This window comes from Rhinopithecus roxellana, chromosome 8, assembly GCF_007565055.1.
Source record: "Rhinopithecus roxellana isolate Shanxi Qingling chromosome 8, ASM756505v1, whole genome shotgun sequence".
In the NCBI taxonomy this organism is placed as follows: Eukaryota; Metazoa; Chordata; class Mammalia; order Primates; family Cercopithecidae; genus Rhinopithecus; species Rhinopithecus roxellana.
The window spans coordinates 116,910,253-116,932,405 of NC_044556.1; the positions used below are offsets into that span (position 1 = coordinate 116,910,253).

The 22,153-nt window shown below is 42.4% G+C and overlaps 2 protein-coding genes across 2 annotated transcripts in view; one reads left to right on the forward strand and one right to left on the reverse strand.

Moving 5' to 3' along the window:
• The window catches only part of ILDR2 (immunoglobulin like domain containing receptor 2), a 56,677-nt gene extending 53,485 nt beyond the window's left edge, over positions 1–3,192 (reverse strand). The window contains exon 1 of the mRNA XM_010373377.2: positions 3,085–3,192. Coding sequence (XP_010371679.1) covers positions 3,085–3,130 — 46 coding nt within the window. The 5' untranslated portion in view covers positions 3,131–3,192. The remainder of the gene's footprint in view (positions 1–3,084) is intronic.
• Positions 3,193–3,449: 257 nt separating this feature from the next.
• The window catches only part of MAEL (maelstrom spermatogenic transposon silencer), a 60,178-nt gene continuing 41,474 nt past the window's right edge, over positions 3,450–22,153 (forward strand). Inside the window, exon 1 of the mRNA XM_030936849.1 lies at positions 3,450–3,528. The gene's annotated coding sequence lies outside the window, so the exon portion shown is untranslated. The remainder of the gene's footprint in view (positions 3,529–22,153) is intronic.

The following is a 22,153-nucleotide window of genomic DNA, read 5'->3' on the forward strand; positions in this document are numbered from 1 at the left end:
CCCACGTGGCCAACATGGTGAAACTCTGTCTCTACTAAAAATACAAAAATTAGCCAGATGTGGTGGCACGTGCCTGTAATCCCAGCAACTTGGGAGGCTGAGGCTCGAGAATTGCTTAAACCCAGGAGGTGGAGGTTGCAGTGAGCCGAGATGGTGCCAAAGCACTATGGCCTGGGTGACAGAGTGAGACTCTTGAGTCTCAAAAAAAAGAAAGAAAGAAAGAAGAAAAAAAAAAAAGAAAAGAAAAAGAAATGCTAATCCACCAAGCAATCTTCATTATAGAGATAGCCAAAGAAGCTTCCAGGAAAACACACCGCTTGCTCCAGGAGTGTGTTCCCAGAGTGTCGACACAGCTCCAGCGTTTCTCACAGCCTCTGCTGCCAGGAAAGGATGAAACGCCACCCATATTCAGGAACAAAGACAGAGTGAACCCTCCTTCAAGTCTTATTGCTAGATGGCACCTGTTGCTAAAATAGCAGCTGGTAAGCATTTTGTTTTGTTCAAAATAACAACAACAACAGCAGCAATAACAAAACCAATATATTACAGGAAGTAACATCATGATGACAATAAGGAATCATGAGGCTAAATATATAACAAGAAGAAACACAGAATTTTAGTAATGAAAGACAAGGAAGGAGCTGCTAGAGCCTCAAGGAAAAAACTGAAGTGTTGATTAGAAATTGCTCAGCCTGCATTAAAAAAGAGAAACAGGAGGAGAGGGGAGCGGAGGAGAAATAGAGAGGGAGTGGGAGAGAGATGATGGGGAGAGAAAGGGAGGGAGAGGAAGAATGAATGTGGTTTTTTTTCCTGGCTCTCTGTCTCATTTTTAATCTGTCCTTCCCTGTCTCCCTTCCTTTCTACCACCCCCTCAAAAGAGAATTCATTGATTGGGCTGGACTAAAATTTCTCACCTTTCTTCTCATGGTTCTCTGCGAAGAATGAGTCTGAATTCATCTCCTCCTTGTCTGCTTCTGTCTCCTCCCTCCCCTCCCCAGCCGCCATTGTTTGCTCCTTTACTTTGCTGAGGCTGAGAGGCAGCTTGTCTGTCCACACCTCTGACAGCAGTGATGGGATGAGGGGAAAGCAGGAGCAGGGAGCAGAGGATGATCAATGGGATCCCAGGAGTCAGTCTCATTTTCAGAGCAAAGAATCCCCAGCCATCTGACAGCTGAGCTGGTCCTGATAACTAACCTGTTGCCTGATTCCAAGCAGAACAGCCTCTCCAGGTGCAGGTGGCAGAAGGCACAGACAAAGCATCACTTCCCTCAAAACAAAAATAAAACAAAAAGCCCTCCAGCAAAAAGCCCAGAGAGGCAGCTTAGGAAAGGGCAAATGGGACTGGTCTGGGGTTCGGGAGAACTGGGATCTAGTCCCTAATCAATCATGAACGTGCTATGTGCATACTGCCTCTATAGGACTCCATCTGTATAAACTGAGAGGGCTGAACTACAGTTCCTGTAGTCCCCTCCAGTGATATGATTCCATTTCATAAAAAGCTGTGAGCCATCCAAAGAGAGCCTATGTTTCCCTTCTGTCACTCCCTGCAAACCCCCAGAGTACTTCTTTTAGGCGGACCCCAGTGTGTCTGTAAGAGCACCTCTGACTCAGGGACCCCTCCCCAGATGACTGGCTGACTTCAGGGCTGTTGTGATACAGGCTCAAGGACTAAGTGCCCTGAGAATATTGACAACCGAGAGTAGAGGCAGATTAAGGATGTGAAGAATCAGTGAGGGTGGGAGTGGAAGGCACCGGGAGGCCAGGGGAGCAGGGAGGCATGGATCAGCCAAATCCTGAAATTAGAGATGATTCATATTTGAATAACGTGGGAGGGATGAACTCAAAGCAGCCAAAAGAAGAGGCTAACTCTGCTAAGGGTGCCTCCCCCAGCCTAAACCCAGCAGTGGGGCAAGGGCAATGTTAGGGGCATTTCATTTGAAATGGGAAAAATATTTAGGCAACGAAGAATCTTATTCTGAAGCTAAGGGAAATGGGGTATTTGCCTTTTCTTGCTAAATGTATTCTACCCTCTTTCCATGACTTGTTTTAGCTATTTTAAGCTTGTTCCCCTTTGCCTAGTGCCTTGATTTTGATGGTGATCCTAGAGGGCACAAAACTTCTCATGTGGTGCTATTTTCCTTTTCTCTTCTGCCTTCCATCCCCATCCTGTCCTCACCTTTCTGACCCCTTGTTCTGTTTCTTCCATCATTTTGCCTCCACCTTGATTTGAATGGTTGCCTCTGACCCAGTCCAAGCTATCCAAACCTTCCTCACCTCCATCCCACTCCCTTCAGCAGGGCTGCTTTGTGAATCTCTCAGGGATGGCCACCCCCAAGGTTCTGTATCCCTAAGGGAACTGGAATCCTCATGTGGGGAAACGGGTTAAGAATAAGAGCATCTCCTGACCCCAAGAGAGTGCACCTATTAGAAAGGCTCTTCTGCTTTCTAATCATCATTTGGGACCACTCCCCAAATGATACCAAGTGAGAGAGAGACAGGCCCTAACCTCTACAACCAGTGAAGGTTCCATCCCCATCTCCTTCCCAACCTCCAGTTCCTTGCACCCTCCAGAGAGCCACAGAGAGAATGCCCTGGGTCCCCCTCCTTCTCTAGGGAAAAAATTAAGGAGGCAGTCCTCCAGCCCCCACCTCCAGAAAACCAGTTCATTTAATTAATCAGCTCCCTCTGAGCTTCATTGATTCCAGCCAGGCTTTTCCCAGGACTCACAGCATTACAAACTCAGGATAAGACCGAAGGAGAACCGTTTTATGGAGAGGAAATGCACATTCGAAAGAACAACCTCAGCGCCAATGAGTCAAACACCTGCATCTAGATGCGTCTCACTTGTCATTGGGCTTCTCCCCCGCCGCCCCCATCATTCTCTCTCTCTCTCTCTCTCTCTCTCTCACACACACACACACACACACACACACACACACACGCTGCCCCCTCCCCCACTTTCCACCAGACCGCTAAGCAGCTTTAAACATGGTAAGGAGGAAAATGGGGGGTGGGGACGCGGTGAGAACAGAACCACTACAGGAATATACAAAGTTATTCGTTTCTGCAGAAAAGGACTCTTACCTGTTAGCCAGAAGAGAGAAATCCACCTCAGCAAGACCCTGTCCATCTTCCCCAACTTCCCATCCGAATTACGGAGTGAGGAAAGTGGGAAACGGCTGGAACAGAAGGATTGCTGTCACCCCGCGGCAGCGGGCGGCGGCCGAGCGGCGGACACCAAGCGTCCCCGGGCGCAGCGCCCGGCGGGCCGGCCGCGCAGGCGGGGCCGGGGGCTGGATCGCGCCGCCGGCGGAGCGCGCGCTGCCGCAGGCTTCCGGGGTCCGCGCGGCGCTCGGCGGCGCATCCGCACACCCAGGCAGCGCGGCGCGGGGCTAGCGTCTCCCCGCCGCAGAGCCCGCCGCGCGGGGGAGCTCGGCCGCCGCACCGCCTCCCGCGCCTCCGCCCCGCCGCCCGCCGCCCCGACTGCCAAAGTTTCTCTGTCACGTGCTGGCCCCCGGCGGCCCAGAGGTCAGCGTGGAGTGATTGAGGCCACGCAGGGAGAAGGGGCCGCTGGGCTGCAGGCAGCGAGAGGCGCGGGGGAGGCCGCCCCGCGGGCCGCACCGAGCGGGGAGCGACCATCGCAGCTTCTCCCAGGGACGCCCGCGCTCGGGAACCCCGGCGAGAACGCGGGCTGGGGACTCGAGCAGGGGGGAGCCTGTGGCTGCGGGCTGCCACAGCCAACCTGAACAGGGAGAGAGCGACAGCGGCGAGGGTGGGGGACGGCGGGGACTTGGCGTAACTTCTTGCGGGACTTAACTAGCAAGTCCTCTAGGCTAGAATGTTCGTTTCTGCGGTACCGCCGCCCCTCCGTCTGGTTTCCTTTTTGACAGTGCAAGGAACCAGGCAGGAGGCTCCGCAGAATTGAAAAAGGTAGGCGGGAATCTCGCGTCATTACTTTGTCCTGTTAAAATATGAGGTAGAATAAGGGCATCCGGCCCTTTAACAGAAAATATGTAAAACCAGAATGAGACAAATGATTATAACGGCTTAAATCCATCCAACACTTTATAGATTCCAGCACGCATTCACATGAATTATTCCTATTTGTCAGACGGATTTGTCTTGTGTCTCAAAATGTTATGTGTTGAGAGAGAACTGAGAAATGCATGATTTTCTTAAGAAATATATATATGAAGCCTCTACTAGGTGCTAAGAACTAAGGTTACAAAGTGGAATGAGATAGACTTCCTGCCCTTAGGAGCCTCATCTTGGGTCCAGGAAAGGGAGGAAGGTCAGACCATTAAAGACATGATACTTATCCGTAGTAAAACGGGGCAAGTGCAATAACGGAGACATAGAGAAAGTGCCTTGGGAACACAGAGGAAGGAGTAAGTCGTGGGTAGGGTGGGGGCACCACGATAAAGGAGAGGTAATATCTGAGTTGGCATTTGCAGAAAGCACAAGATTTGAGCCATTCAAGGATCCTTGGTGGAAAGGGGGCAGGTGAGGGCATTCTGGGTAGGGGAAAGAGACATAGCAGAAAGGTCTCAGGTAGCATCTGAAAACAGAGTGGTGCCAAGCTGGAGGGGAGTTCCTGGAGCAGACAGACTCCGCACCTGAGAGTGAATGTGTATGCAGACAGGGAGGATATGTATGTGAACATATGAGAAATGGTAAGAGTAGACCCTGGACAGCTGTCTTTTATGGCTGCCTGACATCTCAATTCCCTTCTTATTCTGAGGAATTCCAACTGCAGAAGCCAGAAAGTCTAGAGCCACCTTCCTGACCATCCCAGCTGGAGTGCAGGCCCGGGCCCCTGGCATAGCCAGGTTGACCTCTCTCTCAGAGCTTTTTGATTCTGGAGCAAGTGGTGGATATAAGGAACAAGAACAGTGGAGAATTGATTTTGTCACTGAGGCAGCAGCAGCAGCATCCAGTGTACACGATCAGCTGTGGCAGAGGTCAAGCCACCAGGATGCTCCAAGGTGTGATTTTTGGCTGTGGTCTTGCAAGCTCTCTGGGGTCTAGCCTCTCTTCTACACTTGGCTCTTCACTTCCCCGGCAATTCTTTGAGCCACCCAATATCCTTTCATAAACTCTTTCTTTGCTTATTTTGGCCAGGATGATTTTTCATGCTATGTACTGCATGAGAGAAATTTAAGGACTATTTCCTTTCATAGACAGAAAAATAAAAATATAGGAGGTACCTAACATTTGTGAGTTTCCTATTAGGTTCTAGGCAGAGTTCTACATGTTTTACAAGCCTTCTTATTTCACCCTAAAGAGGGAACTTAGGCCCAGAGCATTTAACTAACCTCTAAGATCAGGTTACTAGTAAGTGGCAGAGCTAAGATTTGAATCTGACTCTAAAGCATATACTGTTTGCCCCATAAAAAGAACATCTACACCAGAAGGTTGAGGTGTATTTATACCTCATAATAATACCTTATAATGTTTGTATTATGCTCTGCCATTTACTGCATGTATGTGTGTGTGCCACACAGTGCACAAAAGAGCTTGAATAGTGTTTATTATCTAAGCGCACATAACAGTGGCATTTTGGCCATGTGCAGTGGCTCACACCTGTAATCTCAGCACTTGGGGAAGCCGAGGTGGGCGGCTCACTTGAGCTCAGGAGTTTGACCAGCCTGAGTAATATGGTGAAACCCCGTCTCTACAAAAAATACAAAAATTAGCCAGGCGTGGTTGTGCATACCTATAGTCCCAGCTACTCTGGAGGCTGAGGTGGGAGGACCACTTGAACCTGCGAGGGTGAAGCTGCAGTGAGCTGTGACCATGCTACTGGACTCCAGCCTGGGTGAAAGAGTGAGACCTTGTCTCAAAAAATAATGGCATTTTATGCAAAACTTGGACATATGAGCAAGTTTCTACATGTGAAAAATGGGAGATGGACTGAGTGAAGGGAGCCTGGATGTGTACATGAAGTGGAACGTGAATGCCCACAGAAATGAACTCATGTCTGCTCAAAGGAGGTATCTATGTGTAGTTGAACAAGAAATCAGGAGACTTGAAGAAACACTTGTGCCACAATGAATCATAGAATGCAGTTGCCTTGTCCATCATCCCAGAAATGTGTTTTCCATGTAGTGCCCTGCATGTCTACTTTATAACCAGAGTTACACATGGTATATCCTGAATCTTCCTGAGTGAGTGGGGCCCAGGCCATCCTGAAGGGGATGCTAAACTGGAGTGAATCACAGTGTGTGCCCCTCCATCACCTTGCACATGTTATTACCAAGGTGATGAAGGGTTAATATAAATGTTGAAGTATATGTAATGATTCAAAACATGTAGCCTAAGGGATGGAGGTGAAAAGGGGATGGGAAAATGGTGTTATTTTTCCATATTGCTGGTGGGTGATGGGATATGGCACCCAGAGTCTCAATGTGGTTTCTGAACTTCCAGTATCAGGATCATATTACTGTGTTTGTTTAAACACAGATTCCCAGGCTCTACTAAAAATAATGAGCTCAGAAACTCCAAGTGGAGCCCATAAATCTGCGGTTTAACCACTTTCCCCAGGTGCTTCCAATGCACATTAATGAAGCAATAATATCTTTTTGTTCTCCTGGGAAGCTGTTGAACTGATGTTTTCTAATGCACCTTGGATCTAGTTAAGCTCCAGTTGTCCATTCATTCTGAACTAATAGGACAGGACCCCAAATAGAGAGATTGATTCATCACAGCCAAGGAAGGCTGCAATACTTCAAACTTTCTACTGCAATGAGACAAACATAGCAGAACAAGGACTGTATGGGACCAGAATAAGATTCCCAGGAAGCCACAGCTGGGATTGTATGTGGTGGGGGGACTAACAGGCTGCTTCAGCAAAGCTCTACACTATAGAACAGAATTAGGACACAGAGAAAAGAGAAGTGAACCACCGCAAGGAGACATGCTGGTAGCTGGTAGCAACCACATAGTTATAAATATAATGTAGCTGAATCCTCTTTAAAACATGATTTCATTGCAGACACACAGGCATGCATGCACATGAATACTGCTTAACGTGAGTCTGTTTAAAGCACACAGATAAAATCCTATTTCTACTTCTCCTCTCTGATCCTGCATTCCAAGAGGGATATATGAAGTATGACTCTGAAACAGATACCATTTTTCTCATGTAAGTTTGGTCCATCTTTTTTTTCTCCTGCTACCTTTTGGGTTTATCTTTCCCATCCTCCATACCTTCAAAACCACCCTCAATGAATTATAAGTTTAAAAAACTAAATTAAACCAAGGAACTAAAAAAACTGGAACTAAAAAAACCAAGGAACTAAAAAAACTGGAGACTCTAGGCACCCTATACTGAAAACCAAAGACATTTTCAATCTTGAAGTCCTTTCATGTTGAGGAATAAATTGTTTCATTAAGAAAATGCTTTAAAGAAAGGAAATGCAAATATACAAATGCATTATGCCAAAAAAAAAAAAGAAAAAAATCTGAACTGGCAAGAACAGTGGACACTAGACACTATGCTATCTAGAAATTTAAAAAGGTAAAAGGTTGGGAGAATGTGTTGAAAATTCCATATACTTCCAGCAGATTTAATCCAAGAACCTGCAGTCTCAGGCTTCATATCCAACTGCAGTGGTGCTGGGTGCTGAATTAGGTGATGCTTTGTGTGCCTCATCCAAAGGCTAGATCCTGCTGAACAGTGGGGGCAGCCCTTGCCTGAATTAGCTCTCTACCAATGCGTTCTCTAGAAAGGTCCATCCAAGGATAATGTGCAGGAAAAAAAACATAAAAGTATATTTAGAGCTTGCTACCAAATATGAAAACATACATTTAAAAGGGACAAAGGAAACAAATGAGTAACAATGGTTACTTCTGGGAAGATCATCATTCATTTATATTTTTTCTTTATAATTTTCTTTCTTTCTTTCTTTTAGAGACAGGGTCTGACTCTGTGTCACCCAGACTGGACTGCAATGGTGCTATCATAGCTCACTGCAACCTTAAACTACTAGGCTCAATGCTGTCTTCCGGCCTCAGCTTCCCAAGTAGCTGGGACTGCAAGTGCATGCCACCATGCCCAGCTAATTTTTAATTTTTTTTTTTTTTTTTTAGAGACTGCATCTTGCTATGTTGCCCAGTCTGGTCTCAAACTCCTGGGCTCAAGCAATCCTCCCACCTCAGCCTCCCAAAGTGCTGGGATTACAAGTTTGAGCCACTGTGCCCAGCCTACAACTTTCTATACCCTCTAATATTTCTATAATACAGGAAAAGGTGCTGGACAAAAGCTGTGCCCATGCCAACATTTACTCATTGTAAATTTGTCCTCCAGTCTCTAGGACATCCCTGCAGAAAGGAGAAAAGAAGAAGGAGTGACAGGTGTTTTGTCAGGCCTGTATCTTCAGCCAGATACAAAGCCCCCAGATGTACACCTGTTCTCACTATGTCTCAGTCGTGAGCAGTTAATCAAGTTAATTATGAGCAGTTGAGCCCTGGGAGCTTTTACTGACAGTGCAATCTATAATTTCTTTTTGAGTTACAGGGCCAGAGATGAAGGTTACTGCTCTTTTAGGAGCCCTGTCTCCAGTGTTTGCTTTTGTTTCTGTTTTTATTTCATTATTAGCATCCTTTGGAGACCAGAACAGCATTGACAGCCCCCCAGATGAACAGCAGAGCAATTCTTATACTAGTGGTCAAGCAGCTTCCTACAGCCCAAAGGTTATAGGAAGAAAGGGTAACTGGCTGCCTATAGTTTACAAGATGAAGCTGCCTTTGGCTCTGGGTCTTGGTGATTTAGCCAGAAGACTGTTTCTCGGAGCCCAGCCCTATGCATTCTCCTAAAGGCCTTCTTCCTGGCACAGGTCAAAGACAGAACCTGAGAGAGCGAAATGAGCCAGAACAAATATGTCATCCGATGACCTCACCCCCAGAAAATGGGCAGGGAAGAGAGCTAGAAAGAAGGTCAGAACATTGAGCACCACGAAAAGAAACTGCTCAAGCAAGAGAAGTAGCATGTGGGCTTTAAAGACCAGGGTTAGAAAACAGCAGCCTTGACCTTCATGTTGAAGTAGTGGGGTGAGGATCTCTCATAGAAGTGTTAATTCTGTACTCCTTCCCCAATTCTGAGTAGGTGCCTTTTACATAGAGATGATCAATGTGTACTTGTCTAATTAATTACAAACTGCCCCCAGTGTATTCATCTTCCCTTTTCCTCATCTCTCCTTTTCTTTTCCCTGAATTCATTCGTTTATTCCACACACATTTATTGAATACTTACTATATTCTAGACACTATGCTATCTAGAAATTAAAAACTACAAATTCAAAGATGAATGAATCACAGCCCCCTATGTCAAAGAGCTTACATTTGAGTTTGTCTCCATGTGTGTAGAGAGGGAGGGAGGGAGGCAAATATGTGGTCTTTAAGTATGATGGTGTGACAGGGCCTGTATTAGGACATGTACCAAATATGGTAGGAAAATTAAGTGGGGGAGGGTTAATTATTTATCAGTAGTCCTGATCAGAGATATCTTCATGAAAAGGTGACCCCTGAGCTAAGCTTTAAACATCATCTGGACAGAATTTCTAGGGGCAGAAAGGGAGCAGGAGGTAGTACAGATGCACAAGCAACAGGCAGAAATGAGAACAGGAAGTGCTGCCCAGAGCATGGGTTTACAAAGGGCAGAGTCAGCAATAAGGCTGGAAAGGTAGGCTGAGGTTGAACCAAGGGAAACCAGGCTACCAGATCTGGATGTAATTCCACAGGCAATATACCATCCATGAGAATTTCTAAGTAGAACAAGATCAGACCTGTTTCTCAGCAAAGTTATTCTGGCCACAGGGTGTAGGATGAATTGATGGAGACAGAGACAACAGATTGAGGTCTCTTCCATGGGAGAGCTCATTACAAGAGCTCAAGAAGTAACAAGCACCTAAAAAGGGGCAGCACGAAGAGAATGCTAACACCAATTGAGAAAGACATTGCAAGGAGTCACAAGAGGTAGAATTCACATGTATATTGCAAGCAGGAGGAGTCAACCGGACATCACGTTGAGTTACTAAAGAATCTGAGAGCACATTCAAACAATGTCTAGATGGTACTCAGAAATTTCTCTCTTAACTTTGGCAAAGCATCAGGTAGTAAACAACCTTGAATATCTAAGATAAACAGATTGGAATGAGTGTTAAGCTGGGATCTCATAGATGTCAGAGTCACTCAAAGGCTGTGTGGCATGCGGAAGTCACCTTACCACTCTAAGTCTCAATTTCCTTTTCTGCAATATGGGGATAATCATGGAATCTATTTCACAGGGTTGTTGTGAAGGGGAGATAAGATACCCTTGTGGAGTGTTTAGCAGAAAGCCGGATGTAGCTTGCAATGAATGTCACCTATTATTACTACTATTACTATTATTAGCACAGGAGGGAAGATGCACACTGAATAATGTTGGGCCTTCACTTAAATTACCATCAGGAAAAAACTCAGCCACATTTTTCAAGAACACTTGTGGTACTCTTCAGTGGTTTGCATAACATGTACTTGGTTGAAAATCACACCTCATACTTAATTTTTAAAAAAAGTAATAGTCATCCAAATCTCCAATGGTTTCCCCCAATTTAGACAAAATCTAAAGTCCTTATGGTGGCCCTATAAATCCTATATGATATGGCTGTAGCTCCCTGTCTAATATTCTCTCTACTTTCCCCCTCACTCACTTTACTCCAGCCATGTGACTTACTTTGCTGTTCCTCAAACATACCTGATGTGCTCCCACCTCAGAGCCTTTGCACTCGCTATTCTTTCTACCTGGAATGCTCTTCTCCAGATTATCTTCATGGTTTACTTGCTCTCTTCCTTCTAGTCTTTGCTCAAATTTCATTTCTTCATATAGGGCCTTTACTAACCACCCTAAAATTGTACCCTCTATCTGTTGCTATTCCCATATCTTACATTATTTTTCTTCATTGGACTTATTGTCCAAAAAGATGTTCTGACATCTTGTTATATAGGTAATAGTTTATTTCTTTATTACCTGTTTTTTTTTTTTTTTCACTATAAGCTTTGTTCTATTCAACCTATTCTTGTGCTTAAAATAGAGGCTGGTATTCAGTGGATTCTGAATAAATACCTATTGAATAAATGAACCACTTGCTACTGGAATCAATCCCCTCTCTTGGTTTTCCTGCCTTTCTTCCTACTTTTTCACATGTTCTTCTCAGTCATCTTTACTGGGTCTTCCTTCTCTGGCTTCTAAATGCTAGTTTTCCTCGGGACTCCATCCTGGATCCTTTTTTTCTCTCTCTTCACTCTCTCTAGATGATCTCATCTAGTTCATGAATTTAAATACCATCTTTATGTGGCTTACTTCTGAATTCTTTCTCAAGCCCAGAACTCCAGACTTACAAGGTCAATTGCCTATTTGACATCTCCACTTAAATGTATAGTAGGCATCTCAAAATGAACATGTCCATAATAGAACTCTTGATCCACCCCCTCCATATATTTCAACCCAAACCTGCCACCCTTTAGAATTTCTGAATAGAAAAAAATCAATCTGGTTGGAAAGTGCGGAAAGCTGTTCTGTTTATGTAGGACTTAAGTAAAATAGAAAAAAATAAATTTTATCAAAGAAGGAGAGGAGCAGTGGCTCACACCTGTAATCCCAGCACTTTGGGAGGCTGAGGCAGGCAGATCACTTGAACCCAGAAGTTTGAGGACAGTCTGGGCAACATGGCGAAACCCCATCTCTACACAAAATACAAAAATTAGCTGGGCATGGTGGCACACACCTGTAGTCCCAGCTACTCAGGAGGCTGAGGTGGGAGGATCACTTGAGCCCATGGGACTTAGGCTGCAGTTAGCTGTGATTGCGCCACTGCACTCGAACCTGGTTGACAGAACCTGGTTGACAGAATGAGATCCTGTCTCAAAAAAAAAAAAAAAAAAAAAAAAAAAAAAAAAAAAAAAAAAGGACCTGTGAGGAGAGGAGCAGATAATAGAAATTATTGGGAGCTTTGGACCTTGGACCCTTCTTGGCATTAGCACCGTCTCCCTCTGCCCCAAAGTCCTCTCTATCTTAGTAAAAGCACTAAGTGCCAGTAGGATACTCAAGCCAAAATCCTAGGACTCCTCCTTTTTTCTTACTCCTACAACCAATCCATTAGCTAGTTCTATTTTTCCCAAAATACAATTTGAGCCCAGTCTTTCTTTTCTGTTGAGGTTGCCATCATCGCTCACATGGACTCCTGAAGGAGCCTCCTAACTGGTCTCACCATGCCCATTCTTAACACTTTGAACCCCTTCTCCAAATAGAAAACATGACGTGTTTTTTAAAAACCCTTAGATAGAGTAGATCTCAAGTGTTCTCACCACAAAACAGTATAAGTATGTGAAGTATTGCATATGTTAATTCATTCAATTTAGCCATTCCACAACATATACATATTTCAAAATATGTTGTACACAATATATACTATTTGTATCTGTCAATTAAAAATAAATAAATAAATAGAAAATAGCCCCCCTAAATGAACACCAATTGTACTTAGAGCAATATTTGAACCCCTTACAATGGTCATGGTCAAGCCCAAATCCCTGTTGATCACTCCAACCTCAGCAGGCACCATTATTCACCTGACTAGATACAGTACAGCAACACTAACTAGTCTTCCATCTGTTCTGAAGACACACCCAATTCTTTATCACCTGAGGCTTTTACACATACTGTTCCCTCTGTCTAGAACTGTCTTCTTTCAATTCTTCACATGACTAGCTCTATTCCTTCCATCCTTTCTCATAAAAGTCACCTGCTCCTCATAGAGGTTTGTCCTGATCACCCATCTAAAAATTGGGTAGTTAAATCTAAATATGGTTTTAAAAATGTTAAAATATGAAAAAGCCATCTTGCCCAAGGTGGAGTAACAAGAAATGAATGTATCCAGTAGCTTGAAACAAAACTGCAATTACTTTTGCACCAACTTAATAAAAAAACTGGTCAAAATATATGAAACAATGTTTCCAAACACTAGACATTGGGGAGTAGAGATGAGTAACCCCTGAAAGAACAGCAGCAAACAAGGTGAGCTCTGTGATTGTCACAGGTAGCTGCCTGGAAAGAGTATCGGAATGCAGTATCAAAATGGGTTACCTAGGCAGAGCCCAGTGGAGTCTCCTTGAGTTGAGGAGATGGAGTTGGGTATCCAGGTGCGCCATAGTGGGTAGAGTTTGCAGGGCAGACTACCAGAAACAAGGGAACAGCAAAATGACCAAAAAAAAAAAAAAAAAAGGCTCTGGAGATGTGGTAAGGATCTCACTTGAAGCCTGAGCTGAATACTGATCAGTGCATGTGTGGGAAGAAACTACACAAAGCCAAAGAAAGAACAACCTGAAAGGATTACAAGTAACCATCCTTGGAATTCACATAGGACTAGAAATAGTTTGTATTCCCATCAGCCAAGGTGGAGTTTCGCTCCAAATTTTATGGAATATCAAGTATAGTACTCAGAAAGATGTTATATCAGTAGAGGAGAAAATTAGCCTTAAAGATTGCTCTAATCTCAAATAACAAGGCAGAAAAGCAAGCCTAAAAAGAGTGAAAAACAGCCTCAACTGTTTCCAAGTAACAGAACTGTGTCCCAGAACAAAGCCCAATAATGTTTATAAGAATATAGAAATATGCAGCATTAAACAGGGTAAAATTTACAATGACCACATCCAATCAAATATTACCAAGCATACAAAAGAAGCAGGACAACATAACCCATAAGAAGAAAAATGAATCAGTAGAAACAGACCCAGAAATGAAACAGATAATACAATGAGTAGACGAGAATTAATGGTTATTATAATTATATTACATGTTGCAACTGTATTCCATGTTAAACAACGTAGAGGAAGGATAGACTATATTAAGTAGAGATATGCTTAAAGATTTTTAGATTTTTAAAAAGACCCAATCAACTTCTAGAGATGAAAATAAATAATCTGATATGAAAAATGCACTGGATGGGATTAATGCAGATTAGATATTACAGAAGAAAGTATGAGTAAACACAAAGACACCAGTGGACACTGCAAAATGAAACAGAAAAAAGACTGAAGGAAAAAATGAACAGAACGTGAGTAAACCGTGGGCAACTTCAAGCAGCATAAAGGAGTAGTGAGGAAACTTTAGGGGATAGATATGTTCATTATCTTGATGGCAGTGATGGTTTCACAGGTGTACACATAAGTTTAAACTCAATAAATTGTACACTTTAGATATATTGTGTTTATTATACTTCAATCATATCTAAATGTTGTTATAAAAAAAAGCAACGTGAAATTAAAATCCCAGATGATACCAACGTGGGAAACAGAATTGGGATGGTGGTGCATGGAGTGGGAAGAAGTAATAATTTTCTAAGCTTTTTGTCTATTTGGGAAGACGGAATGTGAATACCTATTAGCTGTAAAAGTTGTGATAAAAATGTAAGTTTTAAAACAAGTGCACTAAAATTTATGGGTAACAACAGAATGAAGAAAGATAGAATGTATAACTTTAAAACCAGTGAAAGAGAAAGTACAGCAAAAAATACTTATCAATCCAGCTAACACAGAGAAGGGAAAAATTAGAAATATAATAAACAGGCAAGAAAATGAATTGAACAAAGCTTTTTATTCAAGAAACTAAAAAAAGAAACATAAAACAGCCTGAAGTAGAAAGAAGGAATTAATAAACTTAAGGCAGAAATGTGTGAAAAGGGAAAGAAAAACTGTAAAGTGGATCAATAAAACCAAAAGTGTTTTTTAAAAGATCAACAAAATAAACAAAATTTGATAAGTACTAAGGAAAAAAACCCGAAAGGCATAAATAATATTAGGAATGAAAAGGAAGGGGACGTGTGTGTGTCTGTGTGTGTGTTTAAAATTACAATCAACTGTTACATTTGTTTTTATGCCAATGTTTTTTAAAGTCAACTTTACTGACTTTAAAATGAAATGCGGGGCGGAGCAAGATGGCCAAATAGGAACAGCTCCAGTCTCCAACTCCCAGCGCGAGCGATACAGAAGACCGGTGATTTCTGCATTTTCAACTGAGGTACTGGGGTCATCTCACTAGGGAGTGCCGAACAATCGGTGCTGGTCAGCTGCTGCAGCCTGACCAGCGAGAGCTGAAGCAGGGTGAGGCATCGCCTCACCTGGGAAGCGCAAGGGGGAAGGGAATCCGTTTTCCTAGCCAGGGGAACTGAGACACACAACACCTGGAAAATCGGGTAACTCCCACCCCAATACTGCGCTTTAAGCAAACGGGCACACCAGGAGAATATATCCCACACCTGGCCAGGAGGGTCCCATGCCCACGGAGCCTCCCTAATTGCTAACACAGCAGTCTGCAGCGATCTAACCGCAAGGCAGCAGCGAGGCTGGGGAAGGGGTGCCTGCCATTGCTGAGGCTTAAGTAGGTAAACAAAGCCGCTGGGAAGCTTGAACTCGGTGGAGCTCTCAGCAGCTCAAGGAAACCTGCCTGTCTCTGTAGACTCCACCTCTGGGGACAGGGCACAGCTAAAAAAGAACAGGGGAAGCAGCAGAGACCTGTGCAGACACGAACGACTCTGTCTGACAGCTTTGAAGAGAGCAGTGGATCTGCCAACACAGAGGTTGAGATCTGAGAACGGACAGACTGCCTGCTCAAGTGGGTCCCTGACCCCTGAGTAGCCTAACTGGGAGACATCCCCACTAGGGGCCTTCTGACATCCCACACCTCACAGGGTGGAGTACACCCCTGAGAGGAAGCTTCCAAAGTAAGAATCAGACAGGTACACTCACTGTTCAGCAATATTCTATCTTCTGCAACCTCTGCTGCTGATACCCAGGCAAAGAGGGTCTGGAGTGGACCTCAAGCCATCTCCAACAGACCTATAGCTGAGGGTCCTGACTGTCAGAAGGAAAACTATCAAACAGGAAGGACACCTATACCAAAACCCCATCAGTACGTCACCATCATCAAAGACCAGAGACAGATAAAACCACAAAGATGGGGAAAAAGCAGGGCAGAAAAGCTGGAAATTCAAAAAATAAGAGCGCATCTCCCCCTGCAAAGGAGCGCAGGCCATCGCCAGCAATGGATCAAAGCTGGTCAGAGAATGACTTTGACGAGATGAGAGAAGAAGGCTTCAGTCCATCACACTTCTCAGAGCTAAAGGAGGAATTACGTACCCAGTGCAAAGAAACTAAAAATCTTGAAAAAAGAGTGGAAGAATTGACAGCTAGACTAATTAATGCAGAGAAGGTCATAAACGAAATGACAGAGATGAAAACCATGACACGAGAAATACGTGACAAATGCACAAGCTTCAGTAACCGACTCGATCAACTGGAAGAAAGAGTATCAGCGATTGAGGATCAAATGAATGAAATGAAGCGAGAAGAGAAACCAAAAGAAAAAAGAAGAAAAAGAAATGAACAAAGCCTGCAAGAAGTATGGGATTATGTAAAAAGACCAAATCTACGTCTGACTGGGGTGCCTGAAAGTGAGGGGGAAAATGGAACCAAGTTGGAAAACACTCTTCAGGATATCATCCAGGAGAACTTCCCCAACCTAGTAGGGCAGGCCAACATTCAAATTCAGGAAATACAGAGAACGCCACAAAGATACTCCTCGAGAAGAGCAACTCCAAGACACATAATTGCCAGATTCACCAAAGTTGAAATGAAGGAAAAAATCTTAAGGGCAGCCAGAGAGAAAGGTCGGGTTACCCACAAAGGGAAGCCCATCAGACTAACAGCAGATCTCTCAGCAGAAACTCTACAAGCCAGAAGAGAGTGGGGGCCAATATTCAACGTTCTTAAAGACAAGAATTTTAAACCCAGAATTTCATATCCAGCCAAACTAAGTTTCATAAGTGAAGGAGAAATAAAATCCTTTACAGAGAAGCAAATGCTTAGAGATTTTGTCACCACCAGGCCTGCCTTACAAGAGACCCTGAAGGAAGCCCTAAACATGGAAAGGAACAACCGGTACCAGCCATTGCAAAAACATGCCAAAATGTAAACACCATCAAGGCTAGGAAGAAACTGCATCAACTAACGAGCAAAATAACCAGTTAATATCATAATGGCAGGATCAAGTTCACACATAACAATATTAACCTTAAATGTTAATGGACTAAATGCTCCAATTAAAAGACACAGACTGGCAAACTGGATAAAGAGTCAAGACCCATCAGTCTGCTGTATTCAGGAGACCCATCTCACACGCAGAGACATACATAGGCTCAAAATAAAGTGATGGAGGAAGATCTACCAAGCAAATGGAGAACAACAAAAAGCAGGAGTTGCAATCCTAGGCTCTGATAAAACAGACTTTAAACCATCAAAGATCAAAAGAGACAAAGAAGGCCATTACGTAATGGTAAAGGGATCAATTCAACAGGAAGAGCTAACTATCCTAAATATATATGCACCCAATACAGGAGCACCCAGATTCATAAAGCAAGTCCTTAGAGACTTACAAAGAGACTTAGACTCCCATACAATAATAATGGGAGACTTCAACACTCCACTGTCAACATTAGACAGATCAACGAGACAGAAAGTTAACAAGGATATCCAGGAATTGAACTCATCTCTGCACCAAGCGGACCTAATAGACATCTATAGAACTCTCCACCCCAAATCAACAGAATATACATTCTTCTCAGCACCACATCGCACTTATTCCAAAATTGACCACATAATTGGAAGTAAAGCACTCCTCAGCAAATGTAAAAGAACAGAAATTATAACAAACTGTCTCTCAGACCATAGTGCAATCAAACTAGAACTCAGGACTAAGAAACTCAATCAAAACCACTCAACTACATGGAAACTGAACAACCTGCTCCTGAATGACTACTGGGTACATAACGAAATGAAAGCGGAAATAAAGATGTTCTTTGAAACCAATGAGAACAAAGATACAACATACCAGAATCTCTGGGACACATTTAAAGCAGTGTGTAGAGGGAAATTTATAGCACTAAATGCTCACAAGAGAAAGCAGGAAAGATCTAAAATTGACACTCTAACATCACAATTAAAAGAACTAGAGAGGCAAGAGCAAACACATTCAAAAGCTAGCAGAAGGCAAGAAATGACTAAGATCAGAGCAGAACTGAAGGAGATAGAGACACAAAAAACCCTCCAAAAAATCAATGAATCCAGGAGTTGGTTTTTTGAAAAGATCAACAAAATTGACAGACCGCTAGCAAGGCTAATAAAGAAGAAAAGAGAGAGGAATCAAATAGATGCAATAAAAAATGATAAAGGGGATATCACCACCGACCCCACAGAAATACAAACTACCATCAGAGAATACTATAAACACCTCTACGCAAATAAACTAGAAAATCTAGAAGAAATGGATAATTTCCTGGACACTTACACTCTCCCAAGGCTAAACCAGGAAGAAGTTGAATCCCTGAATAGACCAATAGCAGGCTCTGAAATTGAGGCAACAATTAATAGCCTACCCACCAAAAAAAGTCCAGGACCAGATGGATTCACAGCTGAATTCTACCAGAGGTACAAGGAGGAGCTGGTACCATTCCTTCTGAAACTATTCCAATCAATAGAAAAAGAGGGAATCCTCTCTAACTCATTTTATCAGGCCAACATCATCCTGATACCAAAGCCTGGCAGAGACACAACAAAAAAAGAGAATTTTAGACCAATATCAATGATGAACATCGATGCAAAAATCCTCAATAAAATACTGGCAAACCGGATTCAGCAGCACATCAAAAAGCTTATCCACCATGATCAAGTGGGCTTCATCCCTGGGATGCAAGGCTGGTTCAACATTCGCAAATCAATAAACGTAATCCAGCATATAAACAGAACCAAAGTCAAGAACCACATGATTATCTCAATAGATGCAGAAAAGGCTTTTGACAAAATTCAACAGCCCTTCATGCTAAAAATGCTCAATAAATTCGGTATTGATGGAACGTACCTCAAAATAATAAGAGCTATTTATGACAAACCCACAGCTAATATCATACTGAATGGGCAAAAACTGGAAAAATTCCCTTTGAAAACTGGTACAAGACAGGGATGCCCTCTCTCACCACTCCTATTCAACATAGTGTTGGAAGTTCTGGCTAGGGCAATCAGGCAAGAGAAAGAAATAAAGGGTATTCAGTTAGGAAAAGAAGAAGTTAAATTGTCCCTGTTTGCAGATGACATGATTGTATATTTAGAAAACCCCATCATCTCAGCCCAAAATCTCCTTAAGCTGATAAGCAACTTCAGCAAGGTCTCAGGATACAAAATTAATGTGCAAAAATCACAAGCATTCTTATATACCAGTAACAGACAAGCAGAGAGCCAAATCAGGAATGTACTTCCATTCACAATTGCTTCAAAGAGAATAAAATACCTAGGAATACAACTTACAAGGGATGTGAAGGACCTCTTCAAGGAGAACTACAAACCACTGCTCAGTGAAATCAAAGAGGACACAAACAAATGGAAGAACATACCATGCTCATGGATAGGAAGAATCAAGATCGTGAAAATGGCCATACTGCCCAAGGTTATTTATAGATTCAATGCCATCCCCATCAAGCTACCAATGAGTTTCTTCACAGAATTGGAAAAAACTGCCTTAAAGTTCATATGGAACCAAAAAAGAGCCCGCATTGCCAAGACAATCCTAAGCCAAAAGGACAAAGCTGGAGGCGTCACGCTACCTGACTTCAAACTATACTACAAGGCTACAGTAACCAAAACAGCATGGTACTGGTACCAAAACAGAGATATAGACCAATGGAACAGAACAGAGTCCTCAGAAATAATACCACACATCTACAGCCATCTGATCTTTGACAAACCTGAGAGAAACAAGAAATGGGGAAAGGATTCCCTATTTAATAAATGGTGCTGGGAAAATTGGCTAGCCATAAGTAGAAAGCTGAAACTGGATCCTTTCCTTACTCCTTATAGGAAGATTAATTCAAGATGGATTAGAGACTTAAATGTTAGACCTAATACCATAAAAACCCTAGAAGAAAATCTAGGTAGTACCATTCAGGACATAGGCATGGGCAAGGACTTCATGTCTAAAACACCAAAAGCAATGGCAGCAAAAGCCAAAATTGACAAATGGGATCTAATTAAACTAAAGAGCTTTTGCACAGCAAAAGAAAGTACCATCAGAGGGAACAGGCAACCTACAGAATGGGAGAAAATTTTTGCAATCTACTTATCTGACAAAGGGCTAATATCCAGAATCTACAAAGAACTCAAACAAATATACAAGAAAAAAACAAACAACCCCATCAAAAAGTGGGCAAAGGATATGAACAGACATTTCTCAAAAGAAGACATTCATACAGCCAACAGACACATGAAAAAATGCTCATCATCACTCGCCATCAGAGAAATGCAAATCAAAACCACAATGAGATACCATCTCACACCAGTTAGAATGGCAATCATTAAAAAATCAGGAAACAACAGGTGTTGGAGAGGATGTGGAGAAATAAGAACACTTTTACACTGTTGGTGGGATTGTAAACTAGTTCAACCATTATGGAAAACAGTATGGCAATTCCTCAAGGATCTAGAACTAGATGTACCATATGACCCAGCCATCCCACTACTGGGTATATACCCAAAGGATTATAAATTATTCTACTACAAAGACACATGCACATGTATGTTTATTGCGGCACTATTCACAATAGCAAAGACTTGGAATCAACCCAAATGTCCATCTGTGACAGACTGGATTAAGAAAATGTGGCACATATACACCATGGAATACTATGCAGCCATAAAAAAGGATGAGTTTGCGTCCTTTGTAGGGACATGGATGCAGCTGGAAACCATCATTCTTAGCAAACTATCACAAGAACAGAAAACGAAACACCACATGTTCTCACTCATAGGTGGGAACTGAACAATGAGATCACTTGGACTCGGGAAGGGGAACATCACACACTGGGGCCTATCATGGGGAGGGGGGAGGAGGGAGGGATTGCATTGTGGAGTTATACATGATATAAATGATGAATTGATGGGTGCTGACGAGTTGATGGGTGCAGCACACCAACATGGCACAAGTATACATATGTAACAAACCTGCACGTTATGCACATGTACCCTAGAACTTAAAGTATAATGAAAATAAATAAATAAATAATAATAATAATAAAATAAAATAAAATGAAATGCACATATTTTAAGTCCATAGTTTGATGAATTTTGACAAATAGATACTACTAATAGCCACCAACACCACAATGAAGGTAGAGAACATTTCTGACAACCCAGAAGGTTCCCTGTGTCAGTTCTCAATCTCCTCTCCCCACCTCCTGGCTCCAGGTAACTGCTGATCTGATTTTTATAACTACAGTTTTACCTTTTCTCAAGTTTTGTATACATTGAATCACATCCTCTGTATACTTTTATGTATACCTTCACTCAACAAAATTTCGAAATTCATCCATGTCGAATATCAATAGTTCATTCCTTGTCATTCTTGAGTAGTAGTCTACTATATGAATGTGCCACAATTTATCAGTTCACCTGTTGATGAACATTTGGGTTGTCCAGCTTGGAGCTCTTACGAAAAGTGCTACTGTCAAAATTCATCTACAAGGCTTTGTGCATATGTATTTTCATTTTCCTAGAAGAATGGAATTGCTGGGTCCTATGATAAGTATAAGAAACTGTCAAGTAGTTGTCCCAACAATAATGTATGAAAGTTCCAGCTGCTTCAGATCCTTGCTATATTTTATACCAATACACTAGAAAAATCTAAATGAGATAGACACTTTTTCTAGGAAAATATAATTACAAAAATTAGGTGAAGAAAACTAAGAAAACTGAGAAGACTAATAACCATACAAAAGATATTGAAATGGTAGTTAAAGGTTGACTCACCCTCCAAAGATATGAAAGACCAGACAGTTTTACTAATAAGCTCTACCAACCTGTCAAGGAATAGATAATTCCCATCTCTTATTCAATCTGAACACAACCCTGATAACAATATTGGGTAAAGAAAATACTACAAAATCTATACAGTTCAATATTACTATAATCAAAGAAGCCAAAATTCTATATTATGTTTTTTAAAAAATAAGCAAAGCCTCATGATCAACAATAGTTTATACTAGGAATGGTAGGATGCATCAACATTAGAAAAGTT